At 40.8% G+C, this 13,641-nt stretch overlaps 1 protein-coding gene across 2 annotated transcripts in view; it reads left to right on the top strand.

Moving 5' to 3' along the window:
• Positions 1-560: 560 nt before the first annotated feature.
• Positions 561-13,641, top strand: part of EP300 (E1A binding protein p300) — a 69,977-nt gene continuing 56,896 nt past the window's right edge. For both annotated transcript variants that reach the window (XM_037160795.2, XM_037160794.2), the window contains exon 1: positions 561-1,546. In XM_037160795.2, the coding sequence (XP_037016690.2) occupies positions 1,453-1,546 (94 nt within the window). In that variant the 5' untranslated portion in view covers positions 561-1,452. The remainder of the gene's footprint in view (positions 1,547-13,641) is intronic.

The following is a 13,641-nucleotide window of genomic DNA, read 5'->3' as shown; positions in this document are numbered from 1 at the left end:
AAAATAGACTCCAAGTCCTTCCCCGACCCCCTCTTCAAATCCTCCCCTTTAAAAGGAGCCGCCGGGTGACTCCGGGGGAGTTTGCGGAAGCGCCAACAGCGTTGGGGCCTTGGGCGGATCCCGTGATTGGTACTGGCCCCGCCCACGGGTCCTCTTCCCCCATTGTGTGAGCGGCTGGGGCCGAGGCTCCGCCCCCTCACCGCCTCCCTCCGGAGGCTCAACCCCTCCCCCTTCCCCCCCCTTGGCTCATTTCCGGCCGCCGCTGCTACCGCTAGCCCGTAAGGAGGATTCGGCAGAGGGAAGAAACAACAGCCGCCATCTTGTTTGTGTGCTAGGCTCGGGGGGAGAGAGGGCGAGTGGGAGCGGGCGAGAGTGGGCGAGCGGGACGCCGGGCTGAGTACGAACTGCGAGAGCGAGTGCGGAGGGGAGCCGGGCCGGAGAGAGGAAGCAGGGACCGAGACAGTAGCAGGGGGCCCGGGGCGCACGGGCCGAAGCGACCCCCAGCCCCCTCCCGCCCGAACACACCCCCACCGCGGCCCGGCAGCCGGGCCGGCGTCGACGCCTAGGGGGGACCATTACATAACCCCGCGCCCCCAGTGCCTTCGCCCGCCGCCGAGGGCGGCCCCGAGCGGAGCCCCGGGGGGGCGGGCGCTCCCGGCACCTGGCCGCCGGGAGTGGGAGCCGGAGGCGGCCGTATTTTTTTTCCGCGAGAGAGGAGAGCGAAGGCGAGCGCGGCGCCTGCCGAAGCTGGGCCTCCTTGGTGGGCTCGGCGTCCGCACAGCCAGACGGCGCAGTTCGGCTCGGCCCTCTGAGCTAGCGAGTTCCGCGCCCGGCGTCCTGGCCGCGCCTCCGCCGCGCGATGTGAGTCGGCGGCGCCAGCCTGGCTCTCTGCTCCCGCGAGCTCTCTGCGGCCATTAGGGGCCGGTGCGGCGGCAGGAGGAGGGTTCGGAGGGTGGGGGCGCAGGTCCGGGAGGGGGCACCGGGAGGAGGTGAGTGTGTCTCTTCGCCTCCTCCTCTCCCCCCTTTTCGCCCCCGCCTCCTTGTGGCGATGAGAAGGAGGAGGACAGCGCCGAGGAGGAAGAGGCTGATGGCGGCGGCGGAGCTCCGAGAGACCTCGGTTCGGCAGGGACCGGCCGTGGCGGGCCGGGGACTGCGCCTCTAGAGCAGCGAGTTCTCGGGTATTCGCCGCAGCGGACTCGCTCGGTGGATTTGGGTTCCTCCGGGCCTGGGCCAGGCCCGGCCCCTCGCACTTGCCCCTACCTTTCTATCGAGTCTGCATCCCTCTACAGTCACCGCGACCCGGCGGAGAGAATAAGGAACTTCCCCCACCCCCCTCGGGGGCCGGCGAAGCCCCCCAAGCCCACCCCAGGGAGCGGGGCGGGGACCCCATCTGAAGAAGAGATTTCCCGGGGATTCTCTATTTCCTCGCCTGTATCTCCGAAAGAATTAAAAATGGCCGAGAATGTGGTGGAACCGGGGCCGCCTTCAGCCAAGCGGCCTAAACTCTCATCTCCGGCCCTCTCGGCGTCGGCCAGCGACGGCACAGGTTAGTCTCGGGAGCCCTCGCCTTCCACATCCCCTTTAATCTTTTCTGCTCCGTGTACCTTTATTCTTCCATATTTTCTTTCTTTCTCTCTGTTAATTCTGTCTTAATTAATTTTAAAGGTGTTTGAATGAGCTAGTCGAAGACGTCCAGTAGCCCAACCATTTTCTTCGCTTCCTAATACATTCGTTGCAACATTATGTCATATCGATGTGTGTTCTGGAATTAGAGCTCTTTAGCGGTGCTATAGAAATGGTTTTTATTGTTGCTCCCGTGCAATTTAATTTTGGAAATGGCAGTGCATCTGTGTGTAAGGGTTTTTTATGCAATTTTAATTTTTTTTGTTGCTGGTAAAGAAGGAATTGCGAATCCTTTCTCTTTGGTTTCTCTTACTCTGTTTCCTCTACTTTCCACTTTTGCTTTTCAAGATTTTCTTTGCTCAAGATTTTCTCTGTTAAGGATGAGGGTGTAAAAATCTTTGTTTTATTTGTGTGTAGGTGACCCAGGATTTCAGGTTTGACGCGAGGTTTAAGTAAAGCCTGAAATTTGGTTTGAATTATTTTACCTACCATTCCTAGCTTTCTAAAAATTTCTCCTCTTATTTACTTTAAGAATCAATATGGAGCGCAGTTCATTTTACATCTTCCATTTCTTTGGTTTGAGACCAAAATGTCTGAAACTCTAGTTTTCAGGTTGGGAGAGAGTAGGGGCATTTTCTGTGCAGTTTGTAGTCACTTTCTCTTTGGGGGGGGGGGGAGATGCCTGATTTTGTGGAGTTGTGTACTTGGAAATCAAGATAAGAAATGGAAAAGAGCCCCCAATCACGAATTGCAGACATGAACTGATCGAACACATTTGGAATGTGCATTAGGTTTTGTATTTGTGTTTTTGCTTTTTTATGCTTTAAAATATTTGGAGATTTTTGTTTAAAAAGCTCTACGAATTCTTTACTTCACTATCAGGAGATAGTCAGGGAGACTTTCTTTCATCATCCCTTTCTTACAGTTAGTTTGGTACTATTCTGAGGGCCACCGACCTTCTTTTTTGCTGTCATAGTTGAGGTACCAGGATAATGAAGAGGAAGAATGGCTGTCCATCTGACAGTCCACAAGATGTTCCCCTTTAGTAGGGAGCATCTCTTTAACTCCCCAAGAGCAGAGCAGGCTCAACGTCATCCTTCCATCTGCCAGTGAGAGTGCTTAATGGAGTTAAATGTACCCTTTGAGTTTGTATAGAACTTCTAAGCACGTTTCTAGGTAGGCTTCATTTTGAAGGGTGAAAATGTAAGGCTATAGCAAATGTTTTGTTTTGTTTTTTATAAGAAAGTGTACCTGCAAAAATTGAGGGCTTTTGCAGAGTTCTCGCCTTCAGGTTTGTGACATTGGTATTGCATGAACTTTGGTCTGTCCTTATTCCTTGAAGTTTAATCTGCCTCCCCCCCCCCCCGCCCCCGAATTCATGCACATAATGAGCAGTGTATTCCTTTGCACTTGTTAAAGTGTCATTCACAATTTTTCTAGATCACCATTAGATACGTTTTCACCTGTAAATTTTCGGGTTGTTTCATTAGTTTTGGGGTAATGTGATAATGGATTTTACATTTGAGTTAGCCTGTGGCTTGGGACATTTTAGAGAAATCAACTTTTCTATACATTATTTTGATGACCCCCCTATTGGAGCAGCTTAGTCTTGAAGTAATGCAAGGTCTGGAAGGAAGGCTTGCTCTGCCTTCTGTTCAGACACTGCTCTGTTCAGGTGCGCTGCTGCATTCTCTGCACTCAGTCTGTGTGTTTGGTAACTTCAGCTAACTCGTTTTGGTGTAGTGTTTCACCTGTCTATTACATAAAAACTGTTTTTGCTACTTATGTCTGTGAATAGTTATTTATAAGAGTCCTAAATGTATCAAGTGGGTTTTTATAGAAAACAAACAAACCCTCAACATCCAGATAAACTATGAGTTCATCTTCCTTAGCTTTGTCTAAATTTTGTACTGATGGTTTGCTCCCTCCCCCAAGGAAGATTTTATTCCTAGAATTTTTTTGTCCAGTTTTTAATCCTAATAGGTCTGGGGTTTGCTGTTGTGGAGGTGGAGAAAGGTGTAAAGAAAATACTGTCTCTCTGTGAACTTTCTTCAAGTTGGGGCACCATTACATTTAGATTTTGTTTTCCCTTGTTGCATCCAGTAGTGTGTGGTGTAAGTTTGCAGGCAACTTTTAACAAGGACACTTCACTTTTAAAACTTTAAATTTCAAACTTGTAGCTTCTACATTATGACTTTTGAGTTGTCACTTGGACATTTTATAAATGTGAAAGTAAGTTGTTCCTTGGTACTCGATTATGAATTTTATCTAGAACTGAGTCAAAATGATACCAAAATTCTAGACCCCAGAAACTTCTTTAAAATAGAGGCTTACAGGTTTATTAGTGTAAGTTATCTATCAAGAGTGTTTGCATGTGCCAGTTTTATAGGGAAGAAAACTAGAACCCAGTTGGGTTGGCCTGTGAAAGCCTCACAATGCAAGTTAGCATTTAAATCCTAACATCTGAATTTCTGAGGTTTGCCATTGGTACAGAATAAAAATGACTTACTCAAAGATTGTTCTAAAAATTTTTAAAGGTTGATTCAAATAACTCGAATTAAGTTTAAGTATCATGTTTTAGAATGGAAAGGGAAAGGCTTATTTTTTAGTTTTTTTATTTTTATTTTCCTGTTTTCAATATTTGCACTTGAGTTATTAAAGTTTTAACTTACTATATTCTGGTCAAAACTATCTGATAAATCAAATGGCTTGCCTTCTCTCAAAAAGGAAAAAGATCATAAAGCCGTTTGGTTAAAAAAAAAAAAGATAAAATTATTGACAGGAAAGTAAACAGGTAAGTCCTAGAGAAATTTCTTGAATCTATTTCTGACAATAACCTGAGTGGTGGGAATGAGGAGGAGGATGTGCTGTCTCCATTACACACTGGACATCTTCTGTCAGTGCTCTAAACACTTAATGCTGTCCGCGCTGAGAGAGCAGACCCTGGAAAGATGGGTGACTGTGCAGTGCCAGGATCTGTCCTGTCAGTAGGTAATGGTCCTCCTGGTGTTGGTTCAGTGTTGTGGCCCTACTGGGTACTTACGTGTCAGACTTGGCTTGGGTTTTATGCCTATTTTGCATTTTAAAGGCACAGAGCAACTAGTATATAAAATACACCTGCATTTTAAACACCAAATTAATGTCCACAGTAGAGAAGTGGCAAGGAATTTTTAAACGGCAGTTTTGCTCTCTGAAAACACTATTGTGTATTAGTGGTTTAAATTAATATCAATCAGAATGGTTTCAGAGGAGGTCATTTCTTTTTTCAGCTCTTGAGCTTGTGATACTATGTTTCCCTTTTAACTTTTACATATGAGTGTTTAGAGTTCTGCTTCTAGTTTTTCATTTATGGCTCTTTGACCCAGTGAGTGTTAAAATTAAAGTGAAACACGTTTTACCAAGTGCCTTGAACTCTGGCAATTGCTTATTCTCAAGCCTTGGTAAGTTTGTTTGTAGGGCTTCAGAAAGGCTATCTGTGCTGGATAGAGAGGTAAAATGACTTTTAAGTTGTAAATCTTCTGTATGTTACAATGTGGTTACTCTCTTCCAGCAGTAGTTCAGGTTCTATTGCAAAGGTAAGAAATGTATTGGTATATCCAGTGGAAGTTGAAAGTTGGTGCATAGTGGTGTTTTCTGCAGTAGTATTAAGTAGTAAATAGGAAGGGAAAGAATAGCAAAAATGTTACAGATATAGTGGGAGTGTAAAATACTACTTCTTGGTATATTTACCAAAAAAACCATTTCAGGAGTTATTATGCCAAACACCCAACAATTAATTAATGGAAAAATAAGACATACTTCTTTTGTGTGTGTGTATTACTGTAGAGTTTCTTCCATTTAGAATTTTCGAAGTTGATTTTATTTTTAAGTCTGGCATCCATTAGAGAAATTAACGAGCAAGTTTAAAACTTAAATTATACCAAGTGTAAAATTTTTTACAACACTGAATTTTGCAGATGGTTTTTCATGTGTGTGACGGATGGTAGTTTTCTGAAGTTTTAATGGGAATTTTTCATTGCTCAATTCTCGGAAAGGTTTAGGAGAATAAATATTAATTTAAGTGTTAAGCCTCTTCTAAACAGTTTGGATCTCGTTTGTTTTTAGGTGTAGATCTTTATTTAGTAAGTGCCCAACAAGGTAATTAAGAATAATTTAGTTGAGAGAAAAAAATTAAAACTACTGGAGAAAAAGTGAGTGGTTAAGAGATTGGGTTTTGGAGTCAGCTTTGGCGAGTTACTTAACCTCTCTGTCTTAGCTTTCCCACCTGTAGTACCTACCTTACAGGATTGTGGTAAGGAATAAACGAGAATTCCCTTTATCAAATGCTTGAGGTAGGATTTACTGCAGCATATTACACATTCATTAATGGCTAACTTTTTAACCTTACTACTAAATGTACAGGAAAAAGCAGTGGTAGATTTTTGTAATGAATATATGGAAACTGGAAAAAGAAAGTCAAGTATGTTGTGAAGTTCAGAGAGTAGTCTTAGAAATAAGGATGATGGTACAGTTAGCCTATGTATCATCTACTGAGTTTTTTTTCAAAGTATAAGAATATGACAGCAGAGATTAAAGTAGGAATAAAAGTACTACATGTGCTGTCACATAGGGTGTCTTGTATGTGTATCCGAAATGAAAATTAAACTTTTAAGGCAAAATGAGAAATCATAGCAAATCATCCTTGTTGGAAGTGCTCAAGTTAAGAATGGCTTTTTGGTAAAGAATTGTGCAGTTGAGCACTATTTTTTTCTCTATTATTTTTATGCTTATCTGGGTTTTAAAAGAGTACTTTCTTGTAAAGGAGGAGGAAGGAAAGTAGAAGGAGCAGTTCAATGCTTTTCAGATTTTTTGACCACACCCAAGAACTACATTCTGTATGTAAAAGCAGAGACCTTGTCTCAGCAAGTGAACAAGTAAAATAATACTTAGCCTTTATTTGTAACACACTCTATGTTTTCTGTTGCGTTTCCTTTTTTTAAAAAAAAACTGGTTATGACCCACTGTATTGAGTTTATGGTCCTTTATTGGCTTTGACCCACAATTTGAAAAATACTGGCTTAGAAGACTTGACAAGGTAGCAGTTGTCCTGTATTAGACCAGCATTTTCTTTATGCTAGGCATTTATCTTCAGCACAGGGAATACTCTAGTCATCCAGGCAGACATAGACCCTTCCTTCCTGGAACTCACAGATAAGAGCAGGGGAGCAACATGTCTTACATGACCAGTATTGTATTTGGGAAGCACAGGGAGGGTGGGGGGAGAGGTATCCTGTATTACTAGTACTCTGGTGGCTATCTTTGAGGAGTTGGTGTCTGATCTTGGAATCTGAAGAATAGATACAGGGTTAGTAACAGTGACCCATGCTGTGAACAAGAGTGTGTGGCCTGTTTAGGGAACCTGTAAATTCCATCTGCCTGGGAGGATAGCAAGGATTACTGCTGTAGAGATGAACAACGGGCCAATCATGCCGGGCTTATAATACTTACTGGAGTTTAGACTTTTCATTTTAGCTCTTTTAAATGGATAGGATAGACTTGTACCATAGATGATTAAGTGATGAATTACTCAGAAAGGGTCAGGGAAAATTAGGAAGTTGGGAAACCAATGAGATGGCTCTAATAAGATTCTAGCTGTGATGAGGGTAGCCTGGATTAGGAAATGGAGAGAAGTGAGAAGATTTGAGGGAACTTGATAGCCAACAGAATTTAATGATCAATTCGATGTTAAGATACTGCGGTGGAGGAATTGAGGATAATTCCCAATTTCCAAGTTAGGGCAGCTGGATTGATGAAGATTCCATTTACTGAAATAGCAAACAAGGGAAAAGAAGCAGTACATTTTGAGGTTATATGATTCTCCCAAATTGAGTAGTCACTTTGCATTTGGTGTACCTTTCTCTCATTAGGCACTTGGAATTAAAGGCGAATCAAGGTGTAGTTTGTACTCTCCAGTCCTTTAGGATCTGGTGGGGTTGGTATATGTGTACACACAATTTTCCCATAAATTATTCTCTGGTAAGTTTTTAAAAAACGTGTTGAATAAAGGCAGAGAATAGAAATTATTTCTGATAGTATAGATTTGCAGTATTGGGGAAAACTTCATAAAGAATATGTATATTCGAATGGGGGTAGGAGGGCTTGAAAGGTAACTTACTTTTTCATAGAAGTTGGGAGAGTTGGGTATTTCAGCTGGTAACAGGTACAGGTGGTTTTGATGTGACTGAGCACTGATTGTATTGTGGAGTGTTTTCATGGGAGACAGATGGAAAAGGATGTTGGGGTCCTGTTATGAAAAGACAGAGATATGCTAAGGAGTTTGACATTTATCTTATCAGGATAAAAATTTATGAGCAGGGAAGTGACATGGTCAGGGAAAGGAGAAAGACTGATTCTGGTGACACGGTATAGGATCAGTAACACAGAACCTAATAGTAGAAAGACCAAGGATATATCACTTATATCTTGAAATACACTTAACCATTTGCCTTGGAAGTTTATTCCAGTTTACTTTGTAATTACCAAAGTGAATTGTTTTATTTTTTTTAAAGATTTTTCTTTAACATCCAAACTTTGTTTACCAGTTATCATAAATGTAGAAAATATAGTAGATAACTCAAAAACAAACCGTGCACTCTCCCCTTTTTCAAATATGTAAGTTTTAGGACTTTTTTTATAAGGGATAGCATGGCCCTGACTGGGGATAGTGTGCCTCGGTGGACTGAGTGCCAGCCTCTGAACCAAAGGCTCGCTGGTTGATTCCTGGTCTGGGCACATGCTAGGGTTGCAGGCAACTACACATTGATGTTTCTCTCCCCGTCTTTTCTCCTTCCCTTCCCTTTTGTCTAAAAATAAATAAAACCTTTTTTAAAAGAGAGTATGGCAGCTTCGTTATCAGGGTTCACTATAGCCATTCCCGGTCAAGCAAACAAATCCTAGACTCACAACTTAGCTTCCCACACCATGTTACTGCTACTCAAATTGAAGAAATGATCAGTGGCAATTAGGTTATCATGCAGTTTAGTTTCAATACCAACATGTCATTGAGTTGATTTTTATGATGGGATTTTGATACCATGCATAGTGATGTCCTCAGCTTTTAGTTAACATTACACTAAGAAGTGTCAATATACTATTAAGTCGATAAATAAAACTTCTAAAAGTAGGCTCCCAGGCATATTCTTGGTTAGTAATAGCACTTCATCTCTAAGTTTTGAGAACTAACTTAAATGTGTTGAGGTTAAGAATCAGTCTTGAGTCAATCACTTCCCAAAGTATAAATACAACTTTAAAAAAATTAAAAAAAATTTTTTTTTTTAGACGGAGGGAAGGAGAAAGAGAGGGGGGAGAAACATCAATGTCTGGTTGCCTCTTACATTCTCCCCACTGGGAACTGAGAATCAAACCAGCGATCCCTTGGTTCACAGGCCAGCACTCAATCCACTGAGCCACACCAACCAGAGCTAAATACAACTTTTGGTGTCATGGTTGCAGGACAGGGTCGAGAATGCGCATTTGAAATTTGCTGCACTTTTGCCCTTTGACTATTGGGTATCAAAATTCGACAGCTGCCAACACGCATAGCTATGTGGTCTTTAAAACTTCATATTGATTATAATCTGATTCAAATTTGTATATAAATCGCAGGTCATTTCCATTTGTTTCAGAAATTTTACAAGTCTTACCAGCATGGATATTGCATTTAGTTGTCTTTGTGTTACTTTATATTAAGTAGTTTTAAGTGCTTAGGTAGCCTGTTTATGAGTAGTTTAATTCTGCTTCATCTACAGAATATTAAAATATTATTTTTAATAAAGTACTTAGGGTTTTACCTGATAAATTGAAGTTTGCAAAATTGTCTCATTTTCAAGGCGGTGATGTTTTAAAATGTTATGCTTTTTAAGCACCCAAAACAGCTTAATGTTAAGAGTGCCCGAAAACAGTAAGAACAAGAGATCATTGTGAGATTGATAGTTTCAGTGTCTAGCCAAACTTATAAATTATGTATACTGGACTTCGATCTCATCCTTATTTTTGTAATTATTTTTTAAGATTTTATTTACTTCTTTTTAGAGAGGCAGAAGGATGGGAGAAAGACATCAACGTGTGGTTTGTCTCTCATGTGCCTCCAACTGGGGCCCTGGCCTCCAACACCAGGCATGTGCCCTGACTCGGAATCAAACCTGAGACTTTTTGGTTAGCAGGCCAGCACTCAATCCACTGAGCCACAATAGCTGGGGCCACCTTTTCTTTTCTTTTCAAATCCCAAACCCCTCACCTGGAACTACTAGGGTTTCTGAGTGCTTCGATCTCTGCCAGCCTCATCACCCACCATCCTCCCCCTACTTGGAATTTTTCCAGTTGCTGAATGGGCTATGCTACAGGTTCACAGCCTGTTCTCTTTCTCTACGCTCTTCATTTGTCCAGTTCCTACTCCATCCTCTGGCCTCACCACTGGGTTAGAGGAAAGAAAGTTTTAAGAGCAGGAATGTTCATTTTTAAAAAAAGCTTTTCGGTACCAGTGAAAACCAATTGAAAGGAGAATCCAGGGATGTATTCTGTCTTCTAAGTGGATGCTTGAGAATAGACTAGTTTTGGAATAATTCGTATGGATGTTTTGCGTAATGTACAGTTTTAAGAGCAGAACTGAGTTTTCATTTGACTTCAATTTACCTGAAATACCAAAATAAGCCTATTTATTCAACAAATAATGTATAACTGGAAGAGATATTATTATGCAGTAGAATTAGATTATGAGGCAAAATTATCTTAATTTTAAGTTGTTTTGCATCCTAGTTAGTAACAGAAAAATGTATTTGTGCTCCCAGTCAGTGCAGTGTTTGGGATTGTTGATCTTAATTTTGAAGGTTATGCTTTACTTACATATTTCATGGTAGCAATATTTGTCTAGTTGTTCATGTACCATGGAATTGCCTTGATCTTTTGATTTAATGGAAAGGCTAAGTGAGATGAGTATTTATTTTTACAAGGAGTTTTTTTTTTTTATCCTTGCCTGAGGACATGCTCGCTGGTCTTAGAGACAGTGGAAGGGAAAGAATGAGGGAGAGAAACATCACAGCAATCGGGTGCCTCTCACAGGCACCCTGAATGTGAACGGAATCTTCAACCCAGCATGTGCCCTGTTGGGGAATTGAACCTGGGACCCCTTGGTTTATGGCAACTGTGCTCTGACCTACACTGGCCGGGGCTTATTTTACAAGAGATTATATCGCTAAATCTGCTTTGAGAATCACAGCAACATAGAAGGTACCAAGGTTGACCTACAGAAAGTGTATAATAACGAAAGGATGTTTTGACTCATTGCTAGTTTCCCACATGCTCGATCCAAATTTGTTTTTGTTTAAATTGTCACATTTCTAATACATGGTCCATTGAATAAACCTTATGTATTATGTTCAGTTTTTCAAAGATTTAAATCTACCTGGTCAGTCACATTTTGTTTGTATCACTGTTGGGACTAAATGTACATTCAGGTGACAGAACATTTTACTCGGACTCACTTTGCATTTGACCATGATTAAATGTACGTGAGAACTTAAACTGTTAGGTAGTAGTGGCCTGCCAAATATTGGTTGATATTTGGAAAGTAAGCAGGAAATGTCATACTGGAGATGGTGTGAGTTCATTTATTTCACCAATTGTATGTCACAGCTCTGTGATACTTGCCACAGGGTAATTTAAAGGTAGTGAAATAAATTTCAGGTTTATAATCAAACAGAGAAGTGGGGGAGAAATAAGCAGATTACTATCTAAAAGCTCACCTTACTATTTAGAAAACACATGTGGTGTCTTTTACTTTACCTCCTACATCTCAATCCACTGCAGTCTGGTTTTTGCTCTTTACAACTCCCCCGAACTGTTCTTACTTAAATTACTCAATATATTCTATTATCTACATTCAGTTAATTCTCTCTGGAGCATGGAACACCACTGACATTTCCTTCTTGGAACCTGGTTTCTAGGACAGTATTCCTGATTGATAGGCTGGGAAGTGTTAGGCTTTAGCATCCTTTCTTTGTTAAGCTCAGTGTCCCTTTATGTAATATCAAGGAGTTGTACCCAGTTGTCTGGGTTGTTATTCTGTCTCCTTAGGTAGTCTTTACTTTCCCCAATTTACATGTATTTTATAGTAACATTGTCAGATTTTTTCCTAAGTTGTCCCCATGCTACCCTAAATTGTATTAAAATGTTTTCTAAACATTTATTGCTGATGTCTAGAAATGCAGTTTAATTTGTTCATAGTATGTTTAGTCGCTGTGCTAACCTTTCGCTTTTCATTTTTTTGCTTTGGATTTTCTATATTGACAGTTACATCATCTTCATACAGTGAGTTGTGTTTCTTTTCAGTCTTTTTGCTTATAATTTTTCTTATATTATTGCTTTAGCTGGACACTAGTACGACATTGAACAGAAGTGGTTGTAAGAGTACCTTGGTTTTGTTCTGATGCTAAAGAGACTGCTTTTAATATTGATCCGTTATGCATGTTTGCTCTCAGTTTTTATGTTTTGGAAGAAGACTTTTTATCAGTTTAAAGAAATTATCAGTTTCTTGATTACCAAAAATGTGATTTGGTATGGAATTTTATTGAATGCTTTTCTTGTAGCCATTGAGGTGAATCTTATATTTTCTTCTTTGTTAATATGGTGAATGTCATTTATAGATGATCTAAGGTTCTGATGCAAACTGCCCCCCCCTCAGATTCCTTAGATTTTTCCCAACTTAATCATGTTAATAAATACATTTTTAAGGCACTGAAAAGTTGGTTTGCTCTCTCTCTCTTTTTTATTTTTTTAATGTTTTAAAGATTTTATTTATCTTTAGAGGGGAAGGTAAGGAGATAGGAAGAGAAATATCAATGTATGGTTGCCTCTCATGGGTCCCCTGCTGGGAACTGGCCTGCAACCCAGGCATGTGCCCTGACTGGGAATCGAACCTCAATACTCTGGTTTGCAGGCCCACACTCAATCCTCTGAGCTATACCAGCCAGGGCTTTTATTTCTTTAAGAATATTTTTTTGAGAGAGGGAAAGGAAAGGAGAATGAGATGGAGAGAAACATTAATGTGTGGTTGCCTCTCTTGCACCCCCTACTGGGAACCTGACCTGGCCCTCAACCCAGGCATGTGCCCTGCATGGGAATCGAACCGGTGACCAGTGGTACTCAGTCCTCTGAGCCACACCAGCCAGGCCTCTTTTTTTTTTTTTTTTTTTTTTTTTATCTTTTTGTAGAATTCTTGCTTCTGTGTTCATGATTTGTACTGGCCATGTGTGATTTTTAGAGTATTCTTTCCATTTCCTAGAAGTGTTTGTGTAAGGTTGAACAATCTGGTTCAGTGGGACGTGCTCATTAAAAAAAAAACAACACACACATATTTAGATCTAGTGTTTTCTTTATGGAAAGATTAGCCAATCATTATTTTTGTTTAATAATAATGGTGTTATTCAGGCTTTCTGTGTGTCCTTTTAAAGTTTTTAAAATGAAAAATTTCAATTTAATAGAGTAGAATAAAGAACTCTCACCCTAAGTGGTGTGGCTCACGGGGGTGGGCGTTGTCTCCCAAACCAAAAGGTCTTTGGTAGATTCCCCATGGGGCAGAGGTCTGGGTTGTGGGCCAGGCCCCCAGATGGGGGTGTGCGAGAGGCAGCTAATTGATGTATGTGTCTGTCACACATTGGTGTTTCTCTCACTCTCTTTCTCCTTCCTCCTCTCTCTAAAAGTAAAATAAAAAAACTCCCATGTGCTTGTTGCTTCAAGTTACCAGTTTTTGTGTCTCTCCCCTTTTTTTTCATTTGATTTGAATCCGTATCTAAACAAGGTATATCTAGTTGTTGAATCTTTTATTTGATAATAACTCTTACCATTTCCTATTTTTGCCATTGGTTTATTTGAGAGACTAGGAATTTATCCTTTATATTTTCTTTTAGATTAAGGTTGGTGAGTATTTTATCAGAAAAATACATTTTTTAAAATCCTCATCTGGGGACGTGCTTAGAGGAAAAG

The sequence above is a fragment of the Artibeus jamaicensis genome, unplaced genomic scaffold (assembly GCF_021234435.1).
Source record: "Artibeus jamaicensis isolate MK-2021 breed Jamaican fruit bat unplaced genomic scaffold, CSHL_Jam_final contig_233, whole genome shotgun sequence".
Lineage (NCBI taxonomy): Eukaryota > Metazoa > Chordata > Mammalia > Chiroptera > Phyllostomidae > Artibeus > Artibeus jamaicensis.
The sequence above is the reverse complement of the archived record's forward strand: the minus strand, read 5'-3'. Positions and strand labels throughout refer to the sequence as shown.